The sequence below is a fragment of the Callithrix jacchus genome, chromosome 13 (assembly GCF_049354715.1).
Source record: "Callithrix jacchus isolate 240 chromosome 13, calJac240_pri, whole genome shotgun sequence".
Lineage (NCBI taxonomy): Eukaryota > Metazoa > Chordata > Mammalia > Primates > Cebidae > Callithrix > Callithrix jacchus.
The window spans coordinates 57,710,084-57,733,587 of NC_133514.1; the positions used below are offsets into that span (position 1 = coordinate 57,710,084).

Genomic DNA, 23,504 nt, shown 5'->3' on the forward strand with positions numbered 1-23,504 from the left:
CAAGGAGAGAGTTCAACCTATTTCTTAATTTGGTTTATCCATTATGATTTTATTAGCACTAGTGATCTTTAAGGTCTAGAAAGCTCTAAAAGAGGAGGTATTATTTCATAAGTTTCAAGGAACTTGGTCCAAATTATCATTTGATTTTAAGGTGTTCACTTTTTTTTTTTAATTCCTGTATAAATTCTAGCTAGGAGATAGTAACAAAAGGAATAGCTCTACTGGTTTGAAAATAATGATGGCCCATTTATTGAATCCTCCAATGTGTGTTGTACTATATTAATGCTATGTACTCAACAATGATTATATATTTTATCTACATTTTTCAACTGAAACAAATTGATTTTTAGAGAGTTTACGTAACTTACTCAAATTCACACAATTAGTAAGGGACACAAACTTTGAACATAATCTGTTAGATGACATCACTTTGTAGGAGATTGGTGACTGATACTAATTGGCAACAGTATTAATGGCATTTATTAATGTCTCAATATCTTAAATAATGTCCTTTTGGCTTTTATTGTTAATCCTTTTTGAAAAAGATGTGGCTCGTATCAAGTTGCTTACTGCTAATGATAAGCTAGTCGTTTATATTATGATTCCTGGATATAACATCCATGTTTTAAATATTGATTGGCTGCTCTGTGTGTGTTTTGTTTTTTTGTTTGTTTGTTTTTTTAAATATGTTCTCTTTAGTTTTAAGACAGGCAGTAGACTGCCTATAGCAAAGCCTCATTCTTAAGGATGATAAAATAAGGAACATCAGGGTCAGGATTTAGGATGGATGGGTCATTCTCCAAAGTGCTTTTTTGAGTAATAAAGACATGTTTGCCTGTTTCATTTTACACACACAATGAACAGGTAGTAGGGCTAGAGTTCCAGCCCATGTCTGTCTGACATCAGTGACCATGCACTTTTTACTAGGTTGGACTTTCTTTATAAAAGACGATTCTCATAATTTCAATAAATGTGTTGACTATAGTGTCATTCTGCCCAGAAATCACCTATAATACGAAGCACAATTTAAAAACATCTTTTTAGGGATATAGCAGTTGGTTGCCCTCATTCAGCAAACATAATCTAACGAGGACCTGCTAAGTGCCTGACACTTAGGATTCAAGGGCCTGGTGACCCAAAGCTGAGTTCATACATTCAGCAGATAATCTTTGAGCACCCACTACATGCCACACACTATTCTAGATGCCAGGGGTACAACAGAGGGGATCTGATAAATAAAAATCCCCTACCACCTGGGGCTTAGAGCCTCTAATGGGAGGATACAGTAAAAACCAAAGTAAGCAAGTGGAGTAGGCAGTGTAGACTGGACTAGTGATGGGCATTAGGGAGAAAAGTGGGCAGGAAACGGGGGCAGGACCAGGAGGGGTAGACAGGGAAGGCCTTGCTGACAAGGAGAATCTGAGCAAAGACGTGTGAACACAGTGAGTGAACAATCCAAGTAAGATGCATATTCCAGGCAGGAATAGCAAATATAGAGCCTTGGGTGGGAGGAGTGATGGGGAGCATGCTGAGAAGGAAACAGAAGCAGATGATGAGAGCGTTGGAGTAGCGCTCTTTCAGGCCAGCGTATCCAGACAGTGGATTTTACTCTAAGGGAAATGCAGAGTCATTGGAGGATTTAAAGCTGAGACGTAACATGTTTTTATTTATATTGTAAAAGGATTAACCTGACTATTGAATGAAAAATAAAGTACAGAGAGTACAGAGGTAGGGAGGCCAGTTGGGAGGTATATTGGAATAACTGGGCAAGTGGTTACTGGATGGTGAGGTGGTAGTGGAGGAGAAGGTGTGGTGGCTAGTGGTGGGGTAGGCTAGGGGCAGAGGTGGGGGTGTGGCAGGGAGGGGTGCAGGTGAAGTTATGACTGGTAGTGTTGGAAGTAAAGGTGTGGAGGTGAAGGTACGGTGGGGCGGGTGAGAGGTGAAGGTGTGGGGCGTCGGGGTGGAGGTGAAGGTGTGGGGGGTAGGGGTGGAGGTGTAGGTGTGGTGAGGAGGGGCAGAGGTGAAGGTGTGGAGGTAATAAGATGATCACATTCTGGATATATTTTGAAGGTAGAGCCACAGGATTTGCTGAAGGATCATGTAGTACATGAGGAAAAGTTATTTTTTGATGTTTTTGGTAAAGCTTTCTTCGGTGTCAGACTCTGGGTGGATGGATTGATTGACTGTTCAGAAAGACTCAGGGATGCCCTGGTTTGGGGAGAAACTTCAAGTGTTTACTTTTGGACATCATAGGTTTGACATAGACTTTCATTCAACAAAGAAGAAAAACCTGCCCTTGTCCTTAAGACTGTTAGGTCTGGAAGCAGAATGACAGATGCACTCTTAGGTCTAGTGGCAGATGGTCATAGGGATACATATGCCTGCAGTGGATGGAGGAGACTATTTCTGGGGCAGAGGGAACTTGGGCAAGGCTATTGAGTGAAGATGGTGTTGGAGCAAGCTTTGAAGTGTAGGGTTTAGGAGTGCTTGGGGAAATGGATGGACTGAGGGCTTCGAAACACAGGGGCGTATCACATTCAAGGACATGGGAGACTCAGAAGCTCACACAGCACCTGGAGCACTGCATGTCATTGGGTAGTTCATGACTGTTGAAGCTCATGTGGTGAGGATGAAGATGAGGCTTGAGAATCAAGAATAGATGAGGACACCTGTAGTTGCCTTTACTGTTGTATGGAGGAGAAGTCAAGGTTAGGGGACAACTGAAAATACTTTACTTCTTAGAGAGAAACAGCTTGTCATTTCCACAGCTGCCAGAACCCAGCTGGAGAAGACCAGTAGAAAGCAATAGAGCAGATGCTCATCTGCAGCTTTATTTTGTTACTCTTTTATACTGTCTTTCTAACCAGTGTTTCTCAAGCTGTAAAAATGCTGGGTTCCTAGTCCCTAGTTGTGCTAATGTATATCATAGACCGAATTTGGTGAGTGGCTCTTGAAATCCCTTTGGACCCACTGCTGGCTCCACTCCTGTGTGACTCAGAAAAGCTCAACAGGGCTGCCTGGGTGAAAAGAATATAGTGAAGATGTTATGAGAAGGAGATTGGATAGATTTTCTTGACATTCAGGATTGAGTAAATAAGAGATTTGATTATGATGTCTTTCTAAAATAAAATTTCTTAGGTTCTGTAAGTTAACTGGGGAAAAAGAAATTTAAAAATAATCTGTTTGGTGACCAAGACCCCAACTCCGGGTTGAGTATTCAGCAAGTTTTTGTGGAGTTGAATTGAAAGCCTTGGGTAAGGTCTGGATAATGTCCATATTGGAGTTGTCACTAAGGCTGAAACTGAAGGTGGCTGGAAATTGTCATTAGCAAAGTTCTATTGTTCCCCCTTTTTTTGTGCAGGCCTCTCTCTCTCTCTGTCTCCTATTCTTCCCCTCAATGGCAAGCCTATTCCAATTAAAGGGAGCCACTTCTTTGGAAAGAAGAGGAAATAAGATGTTTTCAGCATTATTTCAGCAATAATCATTACTAATATAGGTGGAGAATATCCTTAACACATATGATTACCTAATGTTATTTTCAGTAGAAGTTGAGCATGACTGAGATGGAAAAATATCTCCCTGTGAAATATAGCTTGAAATGAGTACTGCATTTTATTAAAGTTAAAATCTTAAAATTCAAGAATGTATAGTCAGCATATGCCTTCCAGATAAACCAGAAAAACAAAATGGCGTACCCATCTATAAAATGCAAAAAGCATTAAGATTGCTGCACCAACTTTGTGACTGCACCAACTTTGTGACAGCACAAATTGATAGCCTTGACCGGGGCCAATGGTCTTTTGTTTTCTACTTGTCATTTCTGTCTTCAAATGCAGTTATAAGTAGCTTTGGAGTGGAGAGGCCAGTAGTTGGCAAACTTTAGTTTGTGGAAGAATCACCTGTGTGCTTATTAAAAGTGCAGATAATGTGATCTTACCACTCTCATTCCAGGCTGCGTTTTAGAATCCTACAGAGCTTTTAAAAAATGCTTGTGCCTGGAGCCTTCCATCAGAGACACTGTTTGAATTGGTGTGAGTGGAACCCAGGTGTGGATGCTCTGGAGATTCTGTACACCTGCACTTAAGAATGTGTTTTTTTGGGCGCTTCAGATGCTTCTGCTCCAAGTGGTCTGAGTTTCATCCGCTGTAAAAACCTTAAATCTTCATTTGCTCCATTTGCAAAGGAATGGTTTGCTGCATTTGCTGAATAGTGGTGCCCAGTTATGTTAATGTAGGTTGAATAGTTAAGTGTATTTCAGATGTATTAAATTATATTAGAATTAACTCTTTTCTATAAAAAAAACTAAGTCAAAACAATAGAATGACCACCTAGCAAAAAGAGTATTTAATAAAAGTAATAAATATGACTGTGACTACTATTTATCTCTAAGAAGAAATACTTTCTTGGTTTGTTTTTTCCTAATTATAAAAATAATACTTTTGTAGTATATCTAAAAAAGTGAGTTGACCATTCAGGGATGATCACTCTTTGACATTTTGAGTTATCTTAAGTCTCTCTTTTTATGGTGGGTCTGGATGTTGAAAACCACAGACTTAATCTGCAGCCTCTCCAGGCTTAGTAGCTAGTGCTCCCCTCTCCAGCTGTCTGGTCTCTGATTGTAGCTCACCCCTTCCCTCCAAAAGAATTACCCCCCCACCCCTCAGGGAATAGTTTAGTTTAATCTGTAAACTAAACTACAAAGGAAGACTCCTCTGTATCCTCATGTTTTCTACTTTAGGTCAGAAGCTCAAGTGGGAGCCCAGGAAGGTCTCATCCAGCCCCAAACGTGGACAGATAGAGCTCCCTGGGAAAATGTGTTAGGACCAATGTTGTCCACTCTTCTCGGTCTCATTTTTGCTTCAAGCAGCACCCCTCATTTGCAGCTTCTTCGCTTCTGGACCTGATTCTTTGCTAAGGTCTACTTTAGGGAGCAGACACCCCTTTCCATGCATGTTTGAGGAGGCTTTTGAACAGAAGAGTTTAAAATAAGGAATTACTGTGGCTTTTTTACTTACCACATATAAAGCTTGCACTTAGATTTAATTGTGTTCATTTTAAATAGATGAGCTAAAGGATTTAAAACTAATTTCATTGTGAAAACTACAGTGATTAAAAAAATTACCAATATACGAAGTGAAGCAGGGTTTTCTGTGATTAAACCTTAAAAAATACCTAGACACAAAGAACCTAAAAAAAATTTTAAAAGATGAACTGCATTTCAGCCTTTCAGGTTGTTTTTCAAATTTCTTTCTGAGTTAATCCCCTTTGAACTGGAAATATGTGGATTCAGAATTTGAAAGCGCTATTTATTGGCTTAGTTGCCCATTGGAGACAAAGAATTTAAAATGGAACATCACACCTGTAGCTGTTCTGTCATTTTTCTCCATTGTGTGGGACATTCAATCCCCGGGATCAGAATATCAGAAGGCAGCCCAAACTACAGAGCTGTCCTTTTACCTACTGAGCCACCTCAGAGGTAAGGAGGCAGGAGGGAAGATGGCGGGCCTCTTAAGGCTTTCATAACAGAGTATTCAAGGCACAAATGGGGCACCCTTTCAGTGTTACAGGCCCATAGTGAACAGCCGTGGAGTAAGGAATCCTCTTATCAGCATCTTCAGAGAACTTGATGAGGCACTGCTTTCAGGAAACTCATTTGTGTGCCAGGGAGACCTTTTAAAGAGCATTCTTTGTAGTCTCCATCCATTGCTGGTGAAGAGATAAAAGCGGATGCATTACAGTAAAAACAGAATAATTAAACACTTGGCCTCACATTTGTATTGAAGGAGAGAAAAAAAGCCAACAGTCTGTCAGACTCTCCAAGAATGCCAGAAGGGTCTTCCATTTCCTCCTTCTGTAACAATTGTGATAAATTCTATTGTGCACACTTAGTTATTTCATTGTGGGGCGACAAAGTCAATGATATAGAACTGTGGGGAAAACCAAATTCCATTAAATTGGCTTTGGGCTACAGAAATGGCCTAGAAAATGTTGGGATCGAAAAGAGTGGGTAACTGATCACATTTAGCATATCCTATATGAGGGAGAGTTGAAATCTATTAATTCGTGTTCATTTCTTTTCAGTGCAGTATACCACAAAACAGCCAAGGGGTTTTAGGGGTCAGAGTGAATTAGATCCCATTTCCCAAGTCATTTGTAGACTTGTGACTTAGGACACACTTAGGTTAAATAAAGCTGATACATTGAGTCATTCATTCATTTAAATATTTAATGACCCCACCCCCAGGCTGCTGATAATGGTTACTTTGTATGATTTTGTAAGGATTAAATAGAAACAATAATAGAATACTTAGAATTTTTCTATATATTTTATTTCTTTTCTGTAGCGATAGAAGTGGCATTTTTTCCCATATTTCTTTATTGATTTGATCAAATATTATTCATGCTGTGTGAGTCTTTAGTACTTACCACCTGGACTCCTTTAAATGGCAAGATACAAATATTTACAGGCAGCTTGCCTTCCTGGGTCCCCAAAAGCTACTGCTTCCCCCTTTGTTTTCTTTCTAGTTCTCACCACATGTCCTTACGGTGAATAGTTCTGGGGGCCTGCATGAAGCTTACCATTAGCAGCTAACCACAGAGATAAAAGCCTTGAGACATGTGTGCACTTACAGAAAATGTCCAGGCCAGCTCCTCCTTCTGCTGTTCATTTAAATTTACAGGGATCCTAGAAAGAAGTACTGTACTGTTACATTCATGAGATGCAGAAACACAGGGTGTTCATTCATTCATTATTTGTTTAGGGTCTATTTGTATGTAAAATTCTCCTGGACAGACAGGGAATTAGAAGCACAGATTATTTGTGCCCAGGTCCTTTTGAGACAGCCATTTTTGTTGTTCTCTCTGTCCTTCGCCCTGTGCTATTGGCACCTATAAAGCAAAACCTGAATCATGGTTTTTGGCTAAAAATTCCCAGATAGCAGAGGATATATATATTACCCCCTCACTAAGGTATAAAGTTGGAATTTTTGCCATAACCTTTTCCCTATTTTAAAAATTAGTGGTTCTGTGGAAGAGAGACCCATTTCAGAAGGGGTTGGAGAGCTCTTATTTGGTGGTGGATGACTGTACAAAGAGTCTGACTCTGTTTTAATTTATTCACTCTCTGTGGTTCACACCTCCTTTCTCACAGATGCAGAGTCAGATGTTGGGTAATAGAAAAATATGCTCCTGAATTAAGGTGCCAAACATATCTTTTTGCTAATAAGTTGTTCTCTGAATAGAACTGGCAAAGCATATAGAGAAAATATGCTACCTTCTTTTCTCTCCTCTTTTGATTTTAGCAAAGGAATGCTTGAAAATTTTAAACAAGGTTGGACATTTGTATCTTGAAAGGTGTGATACTGACTTCTTGTCAATTCAAGGTTTTCCACTAACAATAGCATCAAAATTGTAACTGATTAAAATGTCGGCTTGGCTTGTTTTAAAGCTTAAAGCCGCCATAGTGGAAAGTTATGAGTTGTTGGGCCTGGAAAAGCAGACTCAGTGCCATTCATGTTTTCTCTAGAAACAACAGTGAGCATTTACTTTTTGTTCTCCAGGAATAAAATGGCAACCTGTGACAGAATGACAGAATCTTAAAGAGTCACACTAGATTAACCTTTTTTAACAAAGGAAGACACTAGTGTTGTAATGCCATACACACACACACACACACACACTTAGTATTTAGTATGGAAAATAGTCTTTAAAACAAAATATAATTTTATAGAAATTGAATTGACTAATGTTTGACTTACAGTAAGTAAAAGGATAAGATAGTATGTTGGCAACATGCAATTGTGGGTGATCCCATAAAGTAATACCTTTGATGAATTGCCCAGTTCTGAAAGTGGAATAGGAGATCAAGAGTAAGTTTTACAGCATACCAATGTACATGACTTGTGTGGGAAAAACAGCTCTGTTATTGGAGGCACAACTCAGGTTTAATTCTTGGTATTGTGCTCCTTATCCTGTGACTTAGGTGAGTTGTTCTCTAACCCAGCTGAACCCCTGTCCTATTGTGGTGAGCTGAGCATGTGTGAGAGCATCTTCCAAGTGACCAGCTTCCTTTATGTTCTCAGGCATCATCCCTGTTTTACTAAAAAGTAATCACGCACAGCTTATGGGGAATTATTTCTGTCAAACTCATGAAGATCCTGTGCGTTTTAGACATGCAACTTTCCTTTTAGGGAACCATTAGGCAGGATATAATCAGATTTGTTTAAAGTTTATTTAAGAAGCAAATATGCAGCATTTAAATTATGGCTGGCACATTGAGGGCACAATGGCAGTGTCTCTCTTACAAAGGATGATTTATGGTTTACAGAAAATGAGAAAATAGTTGCTATATTTAGTTTATTCACTCACTCTTTTCAGGATTCAGTTTAACATAAGGGCTGAATACTTTTGCACTTACGTATATCATTGATGCTCCGAAACATCCATTTTGATTTGGTTTTTTTTTTTTTTGCTTAAAAAGGATGCGGTTATGGGGATGCCTTTGCTAAGGGAAATGATGTCATCAATTCTGAACTCTATTTCAGTGATAGGGAACACTAATGAATTGTTATAAGCACAGCAGTTAGGAAGCTCAACTGAAATATTTATGTTAACTCCTGGAAAATTGACTCTTTCAAGTATTTCTGCCATGTTTAGAATAATATGTTAAAATGCTTGTCAAGTGAAAAAATATAAGTATGTTGTGGGAAGCACTACCTGTGCTTAGTGAAGTGGTTCTTTCTAAGTCCAACCCAGGGCAAGACAGGATTTACGTGTAGACTAATAGTGCCAGCAGAATTCTTGTGTAGACCACATAGAAATTTTAATAGCAAGTTTCCAATAATGACAGCATCAATGATAGTCATGTTAAAATTTCATGGAGACTAAAATTCTCTGCCAGATTTTATCAAAACAGATGTGTAAGTGCAGATGTCATTTATCCATTAGTAACGTTCTCAGATGAAGTCTAAAAGCATATTCTCTACTCAAGAGGCCAAACTTTTTCATGCTAATCTGTTTTAAATTTGCTTTTTTGGAAGACTGGAGCTGTCACTTAAACCACAGGAATATATCCATTGTAAATGAAGGCTGGCATTGCTTTTCATCTGAACTGGATGATTTTTAGAAGTATTGCTGATGATATCGGGCTCATGAATGATTTCCCATGCTGGAGCATCCAGCCTAGAAGAGTAATTGTTGAAACTTGACACTTGTATGTTGGTGGTCTCCCTGCTTTAGGGCCTATTGGAAAATGATTATGTACAGTATTTTTGCTACTAGGGAATCCCTGTGTTTTAAGATACCTAACATTTGTGGGAGCTATTTCCTACCTGCTTGGTGCATTTCTCATCTCTCGCCAAAGCTGCAGTCAGAGCCTCTGTTGGGTGTAGACTAATAGCACTATCAGAATTCTTGTGTAGACCACATAGAAACTTGAATAGTAAGTTTATGATAATGATGGCATCAGTGATAGTGATAGTCATGTTATCATCATCACCTGCCTTCATTCCTTCACCTGCTTCCTTGCTCTGGCATTTTCTCTCACCTGGACTGTTGCCTTCGCCTAGTCGCTGAGTCCCTTGCTCCTACCTTGCACCTGCACTCAGAAGCCAGAATGGCCTTTTAAAAGCATCCATAGACTCTATTATTCCTCATTTTAGAATGCTCCACTACATTTAAAATAAAATTCAGCTCTGTAAACTCATGGGATCTGCCCCTTTGACACATCTGCCTTATCTTGTACCCCTCTTCCTCAGACCCCCGGCATTCCAGATACCGTGGTCTTCTTTTCATTCCTTGACCAAGCCTGGGCATTCATCTTCCTCACAGGCTTCATTGCCACCCTGCGTATCTGCCTATGACAGATTCTTCTTGATATTTGTTGAACACTGGTTACATTTTTCCTTCTTGGAGAAGCCTTCCCTAACCACCCAATCTAGAGCAGCCAGCCATTTCCTTTGATTGGGTTATTTAATAACATCTATCTCTAGCTGACACTTTTTCTTTCTTTTTCTCCTTCAATTAGAATGTAGGCTCCATTAGAGTAGAGACCTTGTCCATCTTTATTTGATGTATCCCTAAGCCTCAGAACAGCTATTCAGGAAATGTTTATTAAAGGGATGTATTAATGAGTGAAGCCATGACGCAGCTACTATTTCTAACTAAATTGATAAGATTGATAACTTAATTGATAAGTCTTGTCAGTGTGTACAGCCATGTCACTGCTGAATGTACACTTTCCTTTAAAATAGGCAAAACAAATTCTCTGAACCTCAGGCCTCCTTTCCTGAACCTCTGAAGTTCAGGAATCCTAATCTGGGAACTTCCTTGCTTTTGACAGAATGTTCACAGTGCAGAGATCCTAGAACAGAATTTGAATTTGTTCTTCTGCCATTCCCTCCATAGATTTAATTTGCAAGTAGTTTTGCTCCCAGGGGAACCCTGCCTCTCCTGTTAATACTGTCACTGAACTCTATTAAAATCCTCTGTTAAAAACCTGTGCTAGGCCGGGCGCGGTGGCTCAAGCCTGTAATCCCAGCACTTTGGGAGGCCGAGGCGGGTGGATCACGAGGTCAAGAGATCGAGACCATCCTGGTCAACATGGTGAAACCCCGTCTCTACTAAAAATTACAAAAAATTAGCTGGGCATGGTGGCGCGTGCCTGTAATCCCAGCTACTCAGGAGGCTGAGGCAGGAGAATTGCCTGAACCCAGGGGGCGGAGGTTGCGGTGAGCCGAGATTGCGCCATTGCACTCCAGCCTGAGTAACAAGAGCGAAACTCCGTCTCAAAAAAAAAAAAAAAAAAAAAAAAAAAAAAAAAAAACTGTGCTAACATAGGTCCCCTTCCTTGAGTAGGGGCATCAGCTGCCTCCTTTGCTTATTAAAATATATTTGGGTACATGTGGGATCAACCAAAGATTCTTGGTATTTCAGAGGCATAGGCAATTTTGTACCCTGGCATTTGGTACCAGTTGGATTTGGAAATATGAACATACAGTGGTAAGGTAGATGCTTCTCTAGTCACCATATCAATATATATATTCTAAACTATATTTGTTGATTTTTCCACTCATGCATAGAAGAGCTAAAGATTTTTGAACTTAAAAGCTAAAATCTTATTGCACATAAACTAGATTTTCCCAATCTATCAAGCAAACTAAGTGTTGTGTTGTTTTTTTTTTTCCAACTTTTTCAGGTTATCTGAGTAAAGTATTGCTTCAGGAAACTAATGAAACCTTAATAGACTGAACAGTTAATGAGGCCTTCAGCCTGACCCACACAGTGGTGAGAGAGGTTGGTGCTGGCTGCGGCTGCCTGCCCTCAGACCTTTATGCCCCTGGGCCTGATCAGTAGGATCAGGTAGTATCTGTCTTCACTTTGCCACATGTCTTTAGATTTCATGCTGTGAATATAACAGTGACTTTGGTTCTCGGGAATCCCAGAATTTTGGAATTTTAGAACAGAAAGGGAAGCCACATTCTGTTGAGGTCACAGGGCATATGGCAGAGTTGGGCCAGAACCCACTTCTCCTGCCCCATCACAGTCCCTCCCTGCACTCTGCACTCTTATTTATTACCCGATTTCCCTTCTGTCTTTTTAAAGTAGCCTGTGATGTTTGTGTCTAAAGTTTAAAAGTAGTTGTTTAACTTGAGACTGAAAGTTAGTGATTTTTTTTTTATCAGACAAGTGTTCTTTCCTGTAATAATCCTGTCTGTTCCCTCGGACTTGTTTAAAGCCCCCCTCTCTGGGCTGGGCATGGTGCTTGGTTTGCTTCTTGAGGTACTCAGTCTGAATGTACATTCCTTGAAGCAGGGAACTGGGGACTGTGGCCTTATTATTGTCTTACTTAGTTTTTTTTAAGCTTTCAACACTGATTTGTAAATGTGCAATGCTATTATGTAATCTTTGTCACCATATTGATAATCTTGGTAATCCTTTGCAGATTTACAGTGGCCATTGTGAAATTAATTTTTGAATTATTATGTCTTCATAAAAAGTTTGACTTTCTGCTTCTTGCATAATCTTAAAACGTCAGCTTCATATGAGTTGGTGTATTGGCCTTCAAGAGTTGAATGGTTAAAAAGTTTGTTTGAAAAAACCATCAGAATTGTCCCTGCATCTCTTTATTTTCAACTTTTTGAAGATATTTAATCATGACCAGTCCTAAATTTTGCCATTTTGTACCCTGAGGAGTTACTTTTCCCTGCTGCCCCTTCAGGGCCTGTGTGGTCTGTGAGTTTGGCCTAATTTTGAGCTGAAACAATGGAGAAGCCCATTTCTGAGGTCAGTTGTCCCACGGCTGCCAGATGATCCCTGAGTAATGAGATGACGTCTCCTTAGCAAGGGTCAGGCGGCCTTGCAGGACCTGCCTGTGTCCGGCTCCCTCTCAGTCCCTTCTCACCTCTCATCACTCTTTTGCGCCTCTTTCTTCTTGCCACAGAAGACCACATAACCTCACGAAAGTAAGTGCATGTGATCCTCCATGCTATTCTGCTTTTGCTTGATTGGAAACCTCTGCCTCGAATGTTTTCCTGTCTGTCTTCTACTGTTTCTTTTTTTTGGTGCAGGGGGGACAGAGTTCCACTGTTGTCATTCAGGTCAGAGTACAATGGCATGATCTCGGCTCTCTGCAACCTCTGCCTCCTGGGTTCAAGCGATTTTCCTGCCTCAGCCTCCTGAGTAGTTAGGATTGCAGGTCCCCACCACATACCCAGCTAATTTTTGTATTTTTAGTAGAGACAGGGTTTTGCCATGTTGGCCAGGCTGGTCTCGAACTCCTGTTCTCAGGTGATTCACCTGTCTCAGCCTCCCAGAGTGCTGGAATTACGGAAATGAGCCACTGTGCCCAGCCTCTTCTGTTTCTTGAAACACAACTCAGAAGGTGAAATTGCCAAGCATGAGGTAGATTGGAGTTGGGCATAGGGAGAGAAGTGCTGCCCCAATCCCAGCATGAGCCTCTAGAACAGATGGCGGCCACCTGCTGCAATGGGAAAGATGGGTGTCAAGCGGATAAGGGGTTGGCAGCAGGCAGGGGACGTTGCAGAGATCAAAGGTTTGTATGGGAAAATGTTCAGTTTTAGGTGCTTCTGAGATATCCAGGTAGAGAAGTGAGATGGAAAGTTGTGTTTATGGATCTGAAGCTCAGGGAGAAGTCCCAAAATTTGGAATTGTCATCGTACTTGAAATGAAGTGGATGAGCTCTCCAAGAAGGAGGATTTAAAGAGTGAGATAGATTCATAAAGAATTGCAAAGTTTAGAAGTAGAATATGGGAAATCGAATACGCAGAGGCAAGTGGAAATGAGGAAGAGTAGTCAGTAAAGATAGAAGGAAACAGAGAGGGTGTCAAACCTGGAGAACTGAAAGAGAAGGGATATCACCTAGTATTGACTGGCTAGTGGGGAGGTCATTGGTAACCTCAGCAAGGTTACTAGAATTATGAGACATATACTGAAGGGTGAGTGAGTGGGAGGATGTGGTGACAGCATGAGAAGAAAATTCCTTCCAGAAGCTTGGCTCTACAGAAAAGTAGAGAGGTAGGTCCTATTAGAGGGAGTGGGAGAGTTGAATGTGAGACCAATGGCAGGTTGTTTTGGTTTCTTTTTGGGATTTTTCTTTTTAGATGGATGATACTAGGGCATTTTTTTCATGCAAATAGAAAAAATCCAGTAGAAGGGTCAAAGTATATTACTGTCTTCTAGCTTGCTAGCAACTGATGGTTTTTAGCAGACTGGTGGATAGTACTGAGTAGTCACAAATACTTATGCTAAGAAAGACCCACTTCTCCTATAAACTTACACTTAAAAAAGAAAAAAAGTTGATGTTAAAAAGTTTGTCCATTTAGTCCTACATCCTTGTTAGACAGGTAAATGGCATGAAGAGGTTTCTTTTATGAAATACTTTGTTATTCTGTAGGAATCTTGTTTTACACATAAATGACAGAAATTTATGTTAAGCATTTTCCTTCACTAAATCTTTAGTTTGTGTCTTTTAATAAAATGCCACTGAATTTTCATGTCAGCAAGAGAGGCAGGTAAATTTGAATACAGAAACTAATTTAGCAGTCATTTAGTTAGGAGCTGGAGATTTTAGAGCTGCCACTTCTCAAAGTGGAAAAGACGAGGATTAACTGACTCTTCTTACTTCTGTGGAATAAAAAATTAGAGCTGAAAAGGAATAAAGCCAGAAATGCGTGACAATGACTGTCTTTTTGTAGGTGAATTAGATTGGGAATTGTGAAGATGATTTCATTCATACCTGTACATGCATCCTTTGAAGCTCATTACCATTTCTTCTGATATTCATTTAATAAATATATTCCTGAGAGAGGCATATTGAAATACAATTTACGTTTCTTTTAAAAAAATTAAGGACTTCTTTTGCCATCTGCCTAGCATACTTATGAATGTCCTTACCCCAACTTTTAGGATTTGGAGTTTTTAGGAATCTAAACCTTTAAAGCCCAAGCAAAACACAATTGTAAGGTAAATTTGGTATAAAGAAAGGACAGTTTCAGTCAAAACTAAGCATAACTCGATTTTGTATCACTTTCTGTTTGGGATTTCAAGTGATGATGTTTACTTCCAGTAGCCCAAATAATTGGTAGATAGTTTGGTCCAAAGCGAGCCTATCAGAAGAGAAAGGAACCTTGGAAAACAATAGTCTTTAGTTAGTTGGAAAGGGAAAACTGTGATTTTAAATGGCAAGAACCATCCCAGAAAGCAAGGAACGAGTATAAGAAAAAGAAGAACCAAAGCAATGTAAATATCATGAAAATCTAGTTAAAAAAATGGTTTGGCATTTGGATTTAAGAATGAAGGAGCGCACTATAAACTTATTAAAATAACTAAAGTTAGACTTATTTATTTGATACAGAGTCACTCTGCGTCACCCAGGTTGGAGTACAGTGGTATGATCTCAGCTCACTGCAACTTCTGCCTCCTAGGTTTAAGCAACTCTCGTTCCTCAGCCTCCCAAATAGCTGGGATCACAGGCACGCAGTACCATGACTGGTTAATTTTTAGTAGAGTTGGGGTTTCACCATGTTGTTCAGGTTGCTCCTGAACTCCTGGCCTCAAGTGACCTACCCGTCTCAGCCTTCCAAAGTGCTGGGATTACAGGCGTGAGCCACTGAGCTTGGCCAGACATACTGTATTTAGATGTTTAAAATAGTTTGCCATTAAAAATCAGCTTATTGCTTGCTTACATTGGCGTATGGGTGGAGAAGAGGAAACAAGTTTTAAAATAGAATTTGCTGATATAGGCTATTTATACTGGTTTATTTGTAGGAATAACAAGAGCTTATGCCCTTTGAGAAATGTGGAATTAGATATTGATTCTAGTGATATTCCAGCATTAAAAAGTCATACCTTTTAAAGTTTTATTACTTTATCTCTCAGTAGTCTTGACAGTTTTATTTTATTAAAATTGGTCCAAACAGCAAAGATTTGCATTTATTATATTATACCTATAGTGCTGGAAAAATTAATATACCTAGGAAATATATGACAAGGGCATAGTAGATGATTTTGAGGTATGAGCTGCTGTGATTTGTGTGATACACAACAGGTAAGGTATTATATGGTATAGTCATAGATTAAAAGTAATGGTACATTATTTTATTCTTCAGATAGTTGGTAGGTGGTTGTTGGGCTCTATCCATTTTACATTTTTATTTAGCTTGTGTACTGCTGGCTCTCTGCTTTGGAGATGGTCCTGGATTTAAGACAAAAGCAGATGCAAAATGGTTTTCCGACTAGGATGATAACACTAAAATCATGGGATTAGCAACTTCCTAAGCAAGTGAACACAAGCTAAAGTTGTTGATTTCTGCCTCACAGGTGGGTCATAGTCCACGAGGTCATCTAGAGAACCGTGCTGGAGGGGGCAGCTCTGTCTCCCCTGAATGTGACTTGTCCAGGACTGGGTTTAAGAACAGCACATCCAGCCAATGGGAAAGGGAAATCTAGGGCAAGTGGCTTTGTCTTTATGAAGATGTCCTAAACATTGAGTTCAGTTTTTTTCTGTTGTCTCCTTCTGTTGTCTTGATCACACAGCCACAGCTCATTGTAGTCTCAGGCTGGGTGAAGGGGCACCTGCTAAAACTGAAAGCTTAGTTACCAAAAGAAGATGGAGAAAATGGATTCAGGGGAGAATATTTCTGCACAGAATATTTCTGGCGCATCCTTGGGATGCGGGGTAGTGGTTACAACAGATGAATCTCTTGTTTCTAAATCACAAGCAGTGCTTGGCTTATACTTGGTACTCAATAAATGTGTGGTGGGTTGAATTGACTAATAAAGCTAATCCTTTCTTTTCCAAAAGATGGAATTTGATCAGAAGCTCTACTGCCTTTCCTCCCCTGCCTTTTTCTCTATATATTTATGCCACTTTCTAGGATAAGCATACCAAAGAGAATAAAATATTTACTTTTAAGATTTGCCTCAAAATCTAAAATGTATTGTAACAGGAAAAAAGAAAGTTTGCTTATTTTATTTGCATTACTACCTTTCTCTGTATTTGGATTGATATTTACATATGCTTTGGGCAACTAAGTACATGCCAAATTGGTATGTCTCTTTTATTCAACAGAATATCTGTTGATTGTGAAAAGTAACCCTAAATAGAAAACACAGATATAGCATTTAGTTTATAACATAGATTGGTATTTATGATGTTCCCTTCTTCTTCAAATTATTAAAGATATTTCTTTATATAGTGGAGATAGAAACTAAGAGTTACTCTTTTTATCTTTGCATGATTCTGTATTATACAATTATATAGTTTGCTTAAAGCACTACACTAGTTCTTTGCTCATATTTTTACTATAAAATTTGAATTAGGAAGGGAAATTATATGACAATAATGACATATTTGTACTGAGATACTTACTCCATATGCCTAAGATAAGAAATTGCTTAAAATGACATGGTATCTACTTGGCATAATAGCAGCTTTCTTGCTGCTTAGAGCAAAAATCTGCTTTTAAAACCTAGTGGTGTGTATCATTAGTAGGAGAAAAATCTAATAGCAAGAAATAAGTTCTTTAGGTATTATCATGTTCAGTGTCCCCATTCGGCATGTGTGGAAGGAAACTGAGGCACAAAATCTTAAAACATCTTGACTTGCAATCTTTGGGAAGATGGTGTTCATATTTTAGTAGGTCTTTTTAAAAGATGTATCAGCAGATTATTATATATTAAAATCTGTGTTTTAGTTCCTTATGAGATATGAGACAAACTTAACCTTTCAACACTCAAGGGAAATAGGGGGAAGCCAGGAAGATGAGAATTAACTTGGGAGGGAAGGACAGGTGATACTGCCTGTGCCCTTCCAGGTATGGCCAGTGGGACAGATCCCGAGTCCCTGAAGAAGCTGCTGTTGTAGCTCAGTTGCTAACTCAAAGGGGGATAACAGGATTAGGGGACATCACATGGGAAAGGCATGAGATAGTTCCTTGAGATTTCCATAGATTCAGCGGTTGAGAGGACCCCTGTAGAAATAGGAGGAGAGAAATGAGAAAGAATGTCTGCTTCCATTATTAGATAATCCTTCCCAAGGACTGAAATATATATGCAGGCGATGCAGCAAATGTATTTTTTAATTGAATGTAAGATATTTAATTATTATGACATTTCTTTAATGTCATTTAACAATCCATTGTGGCAAAAATCTAATAGGAATAAAGCTTGTGATCATTACAAATCAACTTTCCCTCCTAGGTAATTGTTAGTTTTGAGCCCCTGGTGGGCATCCATCTCAGTGGTGAAGTTGACAGGTCGTCTGTCGGTTGTGTGGAATAGGATGGGGTTTGGTAGCATCTTCCTCTATCCTTGTGGTTGGTTCTCTTGAGCCATTCACGGTGAGCATCTTAGTTTTCTTGCAGAGGGAAGGTAGCTGCATGGAGTGACCTGATCTTCCTTTTTTTCTGCTTGCAGAACAATCAACCATGACGACAGAATCTGGATCAGACTCGGAATCCAAGCCGGACCAGGAGGCAGAGCCCCAGGAGGCAGTGGGAGCACGGGGGCACGCGGGAGCGCCTGGGCCGGAGCCGCCCACTGAGGAGCAGCAGCAGGTCCTGGAGCAGTTCGCGGCCGCTGCAGCGCACAGCACCCCGGTGCGGAGGGAGGTGAGCCCAGGCCAGAAAATCAATGACGCAATGTTTACTGAGCTGCTCCAGGGTCAGCTTTAACCTCAGTCTGTTAGCATTAGAGGCAGCTATGAGGGGTCATCTGCCGTTCCCCTTCTGGCTCCAGGCAGATGAAAGTGTATGCTTTAAGGCTTTCAGTGAATGACATTCCACAACCTTGCCTGGTAACTCCTTCATTTAATTAAAACACTGACACTCACTGAAGTCCAGACTGGAGATTACTGGTCCTATCTGGATTTAGAGGAAGGATAGATACCAAACTGACAGCTTTGATTATGCTTGTGGTTGTTTTTTCTTTCAAGCCTGAGGGCTAGAGTGAGTTTGCATTTCCCCAGGCATCACCCTGACCCTAATATTGCTTTCAGAGGATCTTCAGGTAGGTCTTTCCCTCTCTATACACACCTAAGTTTTCAGCTCTTTTCCCTGGACATGTTTGAGTAGTCGGGAATAATGCATTTCTTTTAAAAGTTTTAAAGTATGGTTTACATGTGGGCCTTGAATAAGTCTATATTTAAATTTCTTTTGTCTTAAAACTTCAAACTTGAATCAGAATGTTTTAGAGTGCCGATTTGTCTGCGGTAAAACAATCTGGAGTCCCCACAAATGACTGGCCTCTTACATGTCAGAAGTGTTTCAAGCTAGAAATTCTAAGATGTTGAGAAAAGAGATATAATCAGCGTATTAGTGAAAATCTTTGGAAGTCACAACATTAAACTACATATTTTCAACCATATTATTTTATTTCTTCACCTAGGGTATTTACAAGTTTGCCTTTTTTTTTTTTTTTTTCTCCAATTTTATGCTTATTAAAAATTTGAGGCCAGGTACAGAGGCTCATGCCTTTAATCCCAGGATTTTGCAAGGATCACCTAAGGTCGGGAGTTCGAGACAGCCTGGCCAACATGGTGAAACCCCATCCCTACTAAAAATACAAAAATTAGCTGAGCATGGTGCCACATATCTGTAATACCAGCTACTTGGGAGGCTGAGGCAGGAGAATCACTTGAACCCGGGAGGCTTGAGCCAAGATTGCACCAGTGCACTCTAGACTAGGTGCCAGAGCTAGACTCTGTCTCAAAAAAAAAAAAAGAAAAAAAAATTTAAGGTAAAATGTACATATAAAACTTACAATCTTTTTAAAGTGTAAAGTTCAGTGGTATTAAGTATGTTTATATTTTTAAAAATTCCCTTCATCACTCCTCCTCCCTACCCTTCTCCCTATTCTTCCCAGCCTCAGGTAATCACCATTCTACTCCCCATCCTCATGACATCCCATTTTAGCCCCCACATATGAGTGAGAAGATTCGGTATTTGTCTTTTGGTGCCTGGCTTATTTCACTTAACATAACAGCTGCTAGTTCCATTAGTGTTGCTGCAGATTCCTTTTCTATGGCTGAATAATATTCCATTGTGGATATATACCACTTTATAAAAAAATTCATTCTCTATAATCTCAGCACTTTGGGAGGCCGAGGCAGGTGTATCATGAGGTCAAGAGATCGAGACCATCCTGTTCAACATGGTGAAATCCCGTCTCTACTGAAAATACAAAAAAATCAGCTGGGCATGGTGGCACATGCCTGTAATCCCAGCTACTCAGGAGGCTGAGGCAGGAGAATTGCCTGAACCCAGGAGGCGGAGGTTGCAGTGAGCCGAGATCGCGCCATTGCACTCCAGCCGGGGTAACGAGCGAAACTCCATCTCAAAAAAAGAAAAAAAAAATTCATTCTGCTGTTGATGAGCAGGTTGATTTCATGTTTTGGCTGCTGTGAAGAGTGCTGCAGTAAACATTGGAGTGGAGATGACTTTTCTATGTATTGATTTTCTTTCTTTTGAATGTATATCCAGTAATGGAATTGCTGGAACATATGATAGTTCTATTTTTAGTTTTTGAGGAACCTCCATACTGTTTTCCACAGTGGCTGTACTAATTTACATTTCCACCAACAGCTTGTGAGGATTCTCCTTTTCCCACATTTTTGCCAGCATCTATTACTGCCCATCACTTTGATACATGCTGTTTTAACTGGGGTGAGGTGATATCTGAGTTGTGGTCTTGATTTGCATTTCTCTAATGATCAGTGATATTGAGCATTTTTCTCATATACCTGTTGGCCATTTCTTCTTGGTTTTCTTTGAGGAATATCTGTTCAGATCTTTTGCCCATTTTTAAATCTTCTTTTCTCTTGCTATTGAGCTGTTTGAGTTCCTTATATATTGTGGTTAATAATCCCTTGTCAGATAAACACTTTGCAAATGTTTTCTCCTATAGTTTACTTTGTTAATTATTTTTTCTTTTGCTGTACAGAAGCTTTTTGGCTTGATGTAATCCATTTGTGTATTTTTGTTTAGATTTCCTATGCTTTTCAGGTCTTACAAACAAACAAACAAAAAAAAAAAACTTTACTCAAACCTATCTCCTGGAACATTTCCCCAGTGTTTCCTTGTAGTGGTTTCACTGTACCAAGTCTGACATTTTTAAGTCTTTTAATCTATTTTGATTTTATTTCTGTGAAGAGTGAGAAATAGGGATCTAATTTCATTCTTCTCATTTGGTTATCCAGTTTTCTCTATACCATTTACTGAAAAGACTGTCCTTTCCCCATTGAATGTTCTTGGCACCTTTGTGTGCTTATAAAGGATCACCTGAGGTTAGGAGTTCAAGACAGCCTAGCCAACGTGGTGAAACCCTGTCTCTATTAAAAATACAAAATTAGCCGAGTGTGGTGGTGGATGTCTGTAATCTCAGCTACTCGGGAGGCTGAGGCACAAAACTCATTTGAACCCGGGAGGCTTAAATGTGTGGGTTCATATCTGGGTTCTGTATTCTGTTCCATTGGTTTATGTGTCTGTTTTTATGCCAGTACCATGCTGTTTTGGTTATTATAGCTTTGTAGTAAATTTAGAAGTCAGGTAGTATGATGCCTCTAGCTTTGTTCTTTTTAGTCAGGATGACTTTGGCTATTCAGGGTCTTTTGTAGTTCCATATAAATTTGAGGACTTTGCTCCATTGAATTTGTAAATTGCTTTGGGTAGTATATCCATTTCAACAGTATTAAGTCTTCTAATCCATGAGCATGGAATATCTTTCTACTTGTTGTGTTCTCTTCACTTTCTTTCATCAGAGTTTCATAATTTTCCTTACATAGCTCTGTCACTTCTTTGGTTAGATTGCTGCCTAGTTATTTTCTATTTTGTAGCTATTGTAAATGAGATTGCTTCTTGAGTTCTTTTTCAGATAGTCACTATTGGCAAATTTAAACACCACTGATTGTTGTATGTTGAAACATTCTGCAATTTCACTGAATTCATCTGTCAGTTCTCACAGTTTTTTGGTGGAGTCTTTAGGTTTTTCTAGGTATAAGATCATGTCATCTGTTAGCAAGGCTAATTTGACTTCTTCCTTTTCAATTCAGATGCCCTTAATTTCTTTCTTTTGCCCAATTGCCCCGGCCAGCACTTCCAGTATTAAGTTGTATAATACTTAAAGTCAGCATCCTTTACTTGTTCTTCTCCTTAAAGGAAAGGCCTTCAGTTTTTCACAATTCAGTACAATGCTAGCTGTGGGTTTTTCATATATGGCATGTATTATTTTGAGGTATGTTCCTTCTATACTGATTTTGATAAGGATTTTTAATCATAAAGGCATGTTGAATTTTATCAAATGCTTTTTTGGCATCTATTGAAATAATCATATGGTTATTTTTCTTGATTCTGTTAATATGTTGTATCGTGTTTATTGATTTATGTATGTTGAACCATCTGCATCCCTGGGATGAATAGCATTTGATCATGATGAATGATCTTTTCAGTCCCCATTTTAATGTGTTGTTGAATTTGGTTTGCTACTGTTTCATTGAGGATTTTTGCATCAGTATTCATCAGTTTTGGTATCAGGGTAATACTGGCCTTGTAACATGAGTTTGGAAGTATTCCCTCCTCTTCAGTTTTTTTTTTCGTTCTTGTTTTTTTTTTTTTTTTTATGAAGAGTTTAAGTAGGATTAGTATAGTTTTCTTTACATATTTGATAGTATTCAACAATGAGGCCTTCAGGTCCTGGGCTTTTGTTGATAGAAGACGTTTTTTTTTGAGATGGTATCTGGCTTTGTCGCCCAGGCTGGAGTGCAGTGGTGCGATCTCAGCTCACTGCAGCCTCCGCCTCCCTGGTTCCAATTCTTCTGCCTCAGCCTCCCAAGCAGCTGGGACTACAGATACACGCTGCCAGCCCAGCTGATTTTTTGTATTTTGGTAGAGACGGGATTTCACTGTGTTGCCCTGGCTGATCTCAAACTCCTGAGCTCAGGCAATCTGCCCACTTCAGCCTCCCAAAGTGCTGGGATTATAGGCATGAGCCACCCTTCCTGGCCGATAGACTTTTTAATTATAGCTTTGATCTCGTTACTCATGGCTATTTTGTTGAGGTGTTCTGTTTCCGCACAGTTCAATCTTGGTGGGTTGTATGTGTCTAGAAATTTATCCATTTCTTCTGGGTTTTCCAATCCGTTGCCATATAGTTTTTCCTAATAGTCTTTAATGATTCTTCATACTTCTTATTTCCCAATTGCTATGTCTCCTTTTTCATGTCTGATTTTATTTATTTGGGTCTTCTCTCTTTTTCTTAGTCTAGCTGAAGGTTTATAGATTTTGCTTATCTTTTCAAAAAACCAACTTGTTGTTTTATTGATCTTCTATATTTTTTATTTTTGGTCTCAATTTCATTTATTTCTGTTCTGATCATCATTATTTCTTTTCCTCATTTTAGGTTTGGCTCATTCCTGCCTTTTTAGTTCCTTGAATTGTTTCATTGAGCTATTTATTTGAAGCCTTTCTACTTTTTTGATATAGACATTTATTACTCTCAACTTCCCTCTTAGTATTGCTTTTGTTATATCCCACAGATTTTGTATCTTGTATTTCCATTTGTGTTTCAAGAATTTTTTAAAATTTACTTCTTAGTTTCCTCACTGACTTATCTTTGGTCATTCAGAGCATGTTGTTCAGTTTCCATGTGTTTGTGTATTTTCTGAGGTTCCTCTTACTGATTTCTAGTTTTATTCCATTGTGATCAGGAAAGATACTTGATAGGATTTTTATTTCTGGTTTTGTTTGTTTGTTTGTTTAGTTTGTTCAGACTGTTTTATAGCCTAACATCCTAACATATGGTCTGTTCTGAACAATGTTCCATGTGCTGATGAAAAGAATGTACTCTGCCCCAGTTAGGTGAAATGCTGTGTAAATGTTGGTTAGGCCTGTTAGATCTAGTGTGTAGTTTAACTTCACTGTTTCTTTGTTGATTTTCTGTCTGGATGATCTGTCCGTTATTGAGAGTGGAGTGTTGAAGTCCCCTACCATTAT

At 39.2% G+C, this 23,504-nt stretch overlaps 1 protein-coding gene across 50 annotated transcripts in view; it reads left to right on the top strand.

Annotated features, from left to right (window-relative positions):
- The window catches only part of EPB41L3 (erythrocyte membrane protein band 4.1 like 3), a 254,915-nt gene that overhangs the window by 138,868 nt on the left and 92,543 nt on the right, over positions 1 to 23,504 (top strand). For 32 of the 50 annotated variants that reach the window (XR_013525734.1, XM_078347788.1, XM_078347790.1 and 29 more), the window contains one exon: positions 17,935 to 18,128. Coding sequence is in view for 31 of the 50 variants with exons in the window: in XM_078347788.1 (XP_078203914.1) it covers positions 17,946 to 18,128 (183 nt within the window). In the remaining 19 variants the exon portion in view is untranslated. The remainder of the gene's footprint in view (positions 1 to 17,934; positions 18,129 to 23,504) is intronic. The other 18 variants (XM_078347791.1, XM_078347793.1, XM_078347802.1 and 15 more) reach the window with 1 other exon arrangement.